This window comes from Grus americana, chromosome 1 (genome assembly GCF_028858705.1).
Source record: "Grus americana isolate bGruAme1 chromosome 1, bGruAme1.mat, whole genome shotgun sequence".
Classification (NCBI taxonomy): Eukaryota; Metazoa; Chordata; class Aves; order Gruiformes; family Gruidae; genus Grus; species Grus americana.
In genome coordinates this window covers 83,860,439-83,869,373 of record NC_072852.1, presented here as the reverse complement: position 1 = coordinate 83,869,373, position 8,935 = coordinate 83,860,439, and the positions used below count along the sequence as shown (strand labels likewise).

The following is an 8,935-nucleotide window of genomic DNA, read 5'->3' as shown; positions in this document are numbered from 1 at the left end:
AAATGAGGGGAAACAAGTAAGACAGTCTGAGCAAATGGAAGGAGAGGAAAAGTAAGGTGCTCATACACTATTTAAAAAAAAAAAAAAAAAAGAGAGAGAGCATTTGGGCTTGAGGAAAAGAGACAGTGACACAGTAGGGAGGTGTGGCCGTTTCCCTTTTCCCTGTTCTTTAACGCATTACCTAAGCCTTTGTCTTGCAAATACAAATACCCCTGCAAGAGTATTCAAAAGACCAGAACCCTAAACCAGCACGGATCCCACGGATCACAGTGGGAGGCACACACCCTCCCCGAATAAATGTGATCACCTCAGTGGAAAACACGACACTTAAGAACGTATCAACGTCCCCAGCTATGTGTAACTGCAAGATCAGTGCTGCAGCCTGCGCGCCCTGCTCAGCAGAATTGCTGCTGCTGCTGCAAGCAGCAGAAATGGGCTTGCACAAAAACAGTAGCAACAAGCCCCGGGGCTTCCTCTCCCTTCAGCATGGCTCACCTCTGTGTTAACCCGCCAGCAGCACTCCTTTTGGAGGTACAGACAAGCCATTAGCGCCCGGGCCGCTGTAAGTAAGAGGTACCTTGGATTTGTTGGGTAGGTACAAAAAGAGAAATGGCTGCTTCAAGCCAATTCTCCCCAAATACTGAGCTGCCCTGACGTACACCCGGTGATCGTGCCACCAAGGAAGTGACCGCAAAGTTTTCATTGCTGGCTGATGAGGTCCATAACTGTTTTTACACCTTCTTCTCTAAATAAGGAAGCCGCCTGTGAGTCCTCCGAGTGCCCGACCAATTTGACTCCTTTGCTTTCAACAGCCAATGAAACCCCACTCCTGCCTCCGGTCTTGGGTGACAGCATTCATCAGACCTCGGCCAGCCTGGGAGGACGGCAGGTTAGTGTTACAGCTGTGGCAGGCTTACCTTTGGCAAGCCGTTGATGTCAGAGTGATGATGTGGGGAGGGACAGCCTCTGCGCTATAAAGATGGGTCAATCAAATATAACTGAGGCTGCCCTTGGGAGAGCAGGATCTACAAAACATGGTCCCCACCAGTTTGAGTCCTGCCGGCCTGTCTCTGCTTCCAACCCAACTGCTATCGGGCTTTAGTTTCATGTCAGCAATCTCTGTTTGCTTTCCAAAAATAAGCCTCTGCCACCATGCTGAAGGGAGAAAAACAAGAAGGGCGGTATTTTTAGGGCCATTAATTCTGACCACGTGCCCAGGAGGTGAACCGGATGGCCACTGCACAAAGACTTCTCATCACTATGTCCTGCGAAGCCAGCATTCACCGGACGTTGCCTGCTTTCATTCTCCTGGGTTTTTTAGCTGGGATTGCTTCAACACATCCAGTTGTAAGCAGAAGTAATGGCACATTGCTGGAAAGAGGATGGCAATCTCTGTTGTCCAGGTCCATTGCTGGGATGTCAGGGGAGAAGTCAGATGTGAACTGGGAGAGTGACTATTTGCTAGGAATCAAGAGGCAGCGGAGGCTTTACTGCAACGTGGGCATCGGGTTTCACCTTCAAATCCTCCCAGACGGAAGGATAAGCGGAGTTCACAATGAAAACCAATACAGTGAGTTGCATCCAGAAATGAAATAGATGTCACTTAATTGCTGTGAACTCTAGTAATTACCCTTCATAGAATGCAAATGTTATTACTTGATATTATTAATCTGTGCTACATCTGTTGCCTTTTAAGAGTCTCTGCGGTCAATAAACATTAGAACCTTCCAGGCTGAAACATGTCACAAATGCTTAAACAAATTTAGATACAATTTATTTTTATTCTGCTTTACTGCACGGATGAGAAAAGACAAACCAGGTTGAAAACTGTCTCACTGCTGCATTTGCTCACTCCTCACCTTCTCATTTGCCTTTTGAGTTCGGGAGGTTGTTGCTGAGCTCAGAGTGCCAAAGCATGGTTTTTGAATCCCAGCTGACACTCGGTCATCGAAGAGGCTTGCTGATCCTGGTTTGCTTGTTCTTATGGCTGCTGTTCTGTAACTGTGGGATTAAAAGAAAAGCATTAGCCCTACGGATTTGAATTTCCTGTAGAGGGCAGTTGCTAAAATCTTTTGCCACTAAGGTATCATGAGGGACTTCAAAATGCAAGCCACACTTCTCTAAAGCTCAGTAAAAACCACTTTGTAATTACAGCATATTATATAAAACTAATTTACATATTAGAAAGCCCAACAGAGTTTGATAGATCAAAAGAGTTTGCTAGAGCAAAGGATTGTACAGCATGTGACTGCAATTCCAGAATAATTATTTTAAAATCCTATGGCATGTAGGAAAAAACAAGATCTTCTCTGTGTGCTTTTATTATGCTGGACTGGAGAGATAATTCTAATAAAGAAAATATGACAAGTTCATTAGGACTTTAAAATAATTCAATTGTATCTGAATTGTCTTTGATTAGCTATAAATTCTGTGATAATACTTCAATTGACCTTATTTTTTAGGTCTCTTTGAAATATCCACTGTAGAGAGAGGTGTTGTTAGCCTGTTTGGTGTGAAAAGTGCTCTCTTCATTGCAATGAACAACAAGGGGAAGCTATATGGAACGGTGAGTACAAGTGCAAATAGTTTTTCAAGGCTTAAACAAAGGCTGCAAAAGTTTTGTGTTTTGCTTTTGGGTGGTTTTTTTTTTTTTTTTCCTCCTGGAAATCTCTGATTACAAGCAGAGAAAATAGCCTTCCAATTACAGGGAGCTTGCCCAGCCCCTTGTCATCAGTGTTATTTAGTGCAATAAGCAGCATGGCTGTTAGAGGTCTGTTATTTTAAAGCTTTCCAATAATACTGTAGAGGGAAAATGAATGTATTCTGCAAATACTACGGATTAATTAGATGGCTTCTTCTAAGGGCTCAGCACTGCAAACACATTCTGGTAAGACCGAACCCTGCTGTTTCCATTTTGCATTGCATGGTATGTAGAACAAAAGGGTGCGTTCTGCAAAACCCCTCGGAGGTAAAGTGTGTGTGTGTGTGTGTGTCCATGAGTGTGTGTATGTGATTGCACATGTATGTGTGTGCGTACAGGTGTGTGCAGGAGAGGTACAATTAGAGCTATCTATGCTAGCTGCTGTTAGTAAAATCATGACCACATGCCTCACCCTACCAAAAACAACCCCACCACGAAGAATAAATAGGAAGTCTACCCTACAAAGTCAACATATGTCCCTGGAGTTATTTTAAGGACTGCTTTTGTGAGATCAGTCCCAAAGGGTGAGAAAACAATAATAGTTATTAACAGTGGTATGCAAGTCATACTGAAACACCATCACCATCATCCTCATCTAGAAAGTGCTAGCTACACTGTCTAAATGCGATTTAATGTCTGAGGCCTGAGCAAGGCATCTCCAGGCTTGACAGCAGAAAAGGCGCTTGTTAGGAAGCCCGTTTGAAAGAGGCTGGCTCTGGGCAATAGGCAAAAGCAGCCCATCTCAAAGCAATGAATGGCACTGATTGCGTTCATCTTTTTTTGTCAAGAAACAACGAAGTCATTTCCTTTGAAACAGCTCTAATTTCAACAAATCATTTCAGTTGCTTAATAAAATACCAAATATTGTGAAGGACCCATAGCCATTACTAACCTGACAGACTCCTTCTCACGCAGGTAACGAATAGGACATTTTAAGGTTCATGTCTGATATCAATCACCTAAAAAGTGCCACAAGCCCAACTGCTTTGCTTGACTAGGTCTTTCTAAAGAAATGCAGGTTCTGGCTTCAGAGCTCCCTTTGATTATTTTTTTTTCCCCCAGTTCAATCCAGTCTTTCTTATTTTCAAAGACATTTGTAAAAGCTGTAAGAAATGTGCCTTTTCCTTTGCACAATGCAATGTCCTAGGTTAAACTCTCACAAACTTTGAATGGTGTTATTACAAAGATGTCCGAATAGAACAGCACTGATGGTGTCTCATGTGCCAGACATTTGATGTCAGGGAATTATTCTGCTATCTCTTTTAACTTTCTCCGTGGTCTGTGTTTGTGTCCTGCTTTTCCTTGCACCTCCTCTCCTTCATAACTCCCTCTCATTGGACTTATGCGATGTGACAAAAAGAAATATAAAACTGTTTTCCTGCTGTACATCTCACTATCAGTTAAATAAAATATCACTAACGATTTAAAAAAAAGAGATTTACTGCTGATCTGAGGTCTTATTCAAAATTCAAATGCCTTATTCAAGCAAATAGTTCTCCCTGGACATTGCTCTTTGTAAGAGAACTGATGGTTTGGTGAGCCAGCATACCATTCTTTTATAAATTACAGGACCTCTTGCAGAGGAGAGTTGTGAAATAAAGCTACATCATTCGGGCTAAAGGGCACGATGCTGACAGAAATGATTGCTTGCAAATAAAATGAAGAAATCCGTGATTTATGATGAATTAACTCGATCTGTCACAGGAAGTACACAGTCCATTATCTGGACAGGTGGCATCTGAGTTCATCTGACACCAAATTAGCACTGAAGAGGGAGATTTATTGTTGGATGCAGTCACCCCGGCACCACCTGTTCCAGACTGCAACAAGTTCTTCTGTAAAACCACTAGTAAGAAAAAGGACTTGGGTCTTTGCGAAATATTTATTGTACCTGCTTTGTTCTTCCCCCCACCCCTTCCTATTTTTTAGGCTGTTTTCCAAGATGAGTGCAAATTTAAAGAAATCTTGCTGCCCAATAACTACAATGCATACGAATCAAATGCTTACCGTGGTGCTTACATAGCACTCAGCAAACATGGGAGAGTGAAGAGAGGAAACAAGGTTTCTCCTGCTATGACAGTGACCCACTTTTTACCGAGAATATGAACATGAGCAAAGCAGAAGATTACATCCCAGGAGAAACTGTTTCATTTTGCACAGGGGAATAATCTCCCAGGTAAAGTATTTATACTGTTCACTGAAAAAAAAAAATCTATATATGTATGTGTATATTTGGATAAAAATATTTGTACTAGATTCATCACACAGCATATGTAATACTATGCTGCTTCTCTTCTACTCTGAACAAATTTTACATGGCTGTGTGCCTCCTTTGGTGCTGAACAGAGAAAAATGCAAGCTGGAGTGTATTTGGAAGACATAGAATGGCTGTGGATAATCATCTAATCAATCATAGGTTATTTACTAATTAATATTAATTACCTCAGATAATAACCTTTCATAGTGAGCTGTTTACATATCATGGGCCAAATCATCGGATGACTTTGCTTCACCAGAGCTTCAAGCAGTTCACTCCATCTGAATATCTGCCCGCACCTCCCCTTCTACACACTGTGTCCCGTCTCGTAAAGTCCTCAATCTGTTTTCATCGCTAGGGTGCCAACTCCACAACCATTTCCACACAAGCAAACTGTCTACCCCCAGAGCCTCTCTGTCTCTGAAGGGATTCTCAAGGGCCTCCTCACATGGACCCGTTGGCAAAATGAAGACCTACAATCAATGTCCCATAGAAGGGGCCATGGGATAAATCAGAGATGGCTCCCAAATGCAAAATATATTTGGAGCTGAGGATTTTAAATGCCAACCCTTTGGCATGTTGTGAGTTTAGTGTAGACCCACCTCAAATATAGATGTGTACATCTTTAATATAGATACACATGTATATATATAGACATGGGATATGTGAGTGTGTCTATGTAATTACATGTACAGACGTGAAAGAACAGAAATATTTAAAGGCACTGTATTTCATTTAGGCTTAACCTTGTTAATCTCTAAGAACTAGAACCAGTCTGCAGGATGCATTTTATAAAATGTATGAAATTCATAAAGTCTTCCAGCAAAGGTTTATTTTAGAAAATTTCTCTGTTTTGAATTATCTTCTATTTACTGCTTTAAGCATATTTGGTTCTTCTCTATCATACCTCACTGAGGAAGAAGTTTATACAAGCATGCCTTCCTCTGCTGAGGCAGAGGAATTTGTGCCATAATTCCAATTTCTGTCACTTGCAAAGCATCGGTTTCAAAGACAACACAGCAAGCTTTATGAAATACTCTCCAAAGCTCTCCTAGAAGCCATACAAATAGCGCATAACCTTGCCTTACTATTTTCACAACCTTTTTTCAGATCACCAATGAAGCTACATTCTCTGTGCCTTTGAAAGAGTATTTTAAGAGGCCCTAAGTCAATAGTCACTATAAATGTCAGTTACCAGAAGCCTTGGGATTCCTGCATTGATGGCATGCTCTTAAATTTGAAACTAGATTCAATGCAATGTCCGAGCATGAGCATTTTCAGCATAGATGGACCATGCTGCTGCAGAAGTGAACATCTGAGTGCAAGATAATCTCCCACGTCCAGACAAAATATGGCTATGTCCAGCCTTGACATGCCATTCTATTTGCAGGGGGTGTCTATTCATGATGAATTTAAGCCTTTTGACATGCATGAAAAACACTGTGAGGGCCAGATCCTCAGTTGGAGTAAACCAGCCTGGTAAGACTGTCAGTTTATAGCTGCAGAAGATTTGGCCCAAAGAGCACACCTACAAGGATGTATCTACAGCCATGCTTTCTGAAAAATTGTCAAGACAATTGTTTTGTGAACACGATACAGTTTTCCAGCTACTTTTGTGTGACTTATACTTGAATTTATTTTGCTCAAATGTAAGTGGTGACCACAGTGTAAATGAAGAGAAAAAAGAATGGAATACTGCTTACAGTACATGAACGGGATGCTTTGGATATGGCAAAGGAAAGGAGTTACTCTTCATTTTCTGGTTTTGCAGTATGTAGAGAGAAGCCAAGTTGGCACACTTTGTTCATCCACAATGTGTGCAGCAGTTTGCTTTGGAAAAATGTGCATTTAAAGAGAAAAAGCAGGTTGTTTTGAGTGGGGAGAGTGGGTAAGAGAAAAGTTTGGAGAATATCAGACAGTTATATCCACCTAGAGTCCCTAGAGGTACAGACAGGAAGAGTACTGCTGTGCTGAAATACATTAGCCGGCAACCTGTATCCCTGTGTTATATTCCTAATTGTCTTTGAAATGAAGTTTGAAGAAATATGGAAGAGTACACAGACATAGAAGAAATAATAGTTTGAATGCTGACACACAAGTTCATTTCTGATTACAGCTTAAACCAAAGTCCTTAGGATAGGATGAAGTCTGTTCACTCTTAAATCAATGCAGTCTAGAGTAATTTATTGTTGCCAGTACTGATAAATAATGGGATAGCTGGCATAAAAGGTGAGAATCAGACTCACTGACTCCATTTTGCACACACTGGTCAACAGTGAGAACAAACTGTAGACCAGGTCACAAGATGACTGTTTGGATGCAGCCTGCTGGGCTGAGCTTGTTCTTAAAAACTGCAGACCCTTGCAGATGCAGTTTTGGTGGGCATTTGGAAAGCCCCACTAGTCACTCTGCTGAGTTACTCTTTACACTACTGCTTTTTCCTTATTACATATCAATGCCAATCAGAGAAGTCAACAGTGAAATAAAAAAAAGGTCTCCCAGTGTCAGGAATCCTGACGAATATGAGAGTGAATCACATCATTGTCAGAAGCGACGATGAAGGATGCCATTGTCAGGAGTGATGCCTGTGGCAGGAAACCCCTCCAGCACAAATAGCGCAGTACTGATGCCTTGTGGAGTGTTAGACTAGTTGGATATGATACTTCGACAGACGTACTTCTTAAGCGAATGCATGGCTACGTTCAAGAGAGGAGTCGAGGCACACATTGACACATTGCTGCAGATGTGCAAGCAGTCTAGGGGCAGCTCACAGTAGCAGAATGCACTGTGACAGTGTCCAAGAAGTTACACCACTTGCCTGGGAAATGGCCTGATCCTGTTCTGCCCATGCTTGATTACCTAAATTCCACCTCCTCCTCCTCAAGCCATTATCATCTGCATGGGAGAAGAAGGATTTAGGAAGACTGTCACTCATTTGACACACCTCAGGATAAATTTGTTGAGCTGGCACAGAGGAAAAAAAAAAAACCAAACCCAAACCATTTGTAAACTGAAGGTACACGATATGGAGACTATGGAGAGAATATGGGCATAGTCTGGCAAACTTGCAAGCAAAACTTTCTTCGAAAGAATAGTTCCATGGATATGTGACTACGCAAAGAAAACTCATGAAAGTAAAGTAGCTTCCCAAATCAGGGCCAAATTAGGAACTTATTGACAGTTCTTGTGGTGGTCCCTTTCAGAGTATATCCCATCTCAGTGTGCGTTAACGTGGAGTCATGAAATGGGCTACGAGCTCTGATAGCATTGCTGTGAGTGCCTCACGCCAGCCTATCTTGCCCATATTTTGCACATGAGATTCTCCTGTGGAGTTGAACCTATTTTCAAGGTTTCTTCTTCCATAGGCAAATCCCATAATAATTTAAGACCTAATCCACCTCTGTTAGAAAACAGTCTTGACTAGAATTAAATCATGCTCTTAAATAATTGAATTTTCCCCAAACATGCAGAAATGCAGACACACACACAGTGGAAAAGCAGAGTATTTTTGTATACCTCACTAACTATTTCAATTCCAAGATTTTATTTTGCACAGTAAAATGGTGCCAAAGTTCTCACTTTTTTTTTTCACTAAAATATACCTCATATTCTGACTCAATATGGACTCACGATTGAGACTGTAAATTTGCAAGAAACACAAAACTGTCCAATCAATTGTTTGTGAAATTGCTTCTATTTTTATATGTATGTGCTGCGCACAATAGTCTAACATATTCATAAAATAAACTTTTATACATTTTTGGTAGTGTTTTGACTCCAAATCCCTCTTAACATTCGGGTTTTCCTTGCTTCAGAGCCTCTGTATTAAAAACACACACACACTCAGGGTTTTTTGACCTCCAGAACCAGAAGACATATTGGTACACTTAAAATTGTGGTAGACTTTTGTGTTCTTAAGACTTCTTGCCTGGGAAGTCATAAGAACGTCATGCTTGTTGTGGAGAGGCTGGGAGTTT

The 8,935-nt window shown here is 41.3% G+C and overlaps 1 protein-coding gene across 1 annotated transcript; it reads left to right on the top strand.

Annotated features, from left to right (window-relative positions):
- Positions 1-684: 684 nt before the first annotated feature.
- On the top strand, positions 685-8,593 carry FGF6 (fibroblast growth factor 6). Its single transcript, XM_054840553.1, has 3 exons — positions 685-1,570; positions 2,463-2,566; positions 4,631-8,593. The coding sequence occupies exons 1-3, from the start codon at positions 1,231-1,233 to the stop codon at positions 4,805-4,807; spliced, it is 621 nt and encodes a 206-aa protein (XP_054696528.1). The 5' UTR covers positions 685-1,230; the 3' UTR covers positions 4,808-8,593.
- Positions 8,594-8,935: the final 342 nt, after the last annotated feature.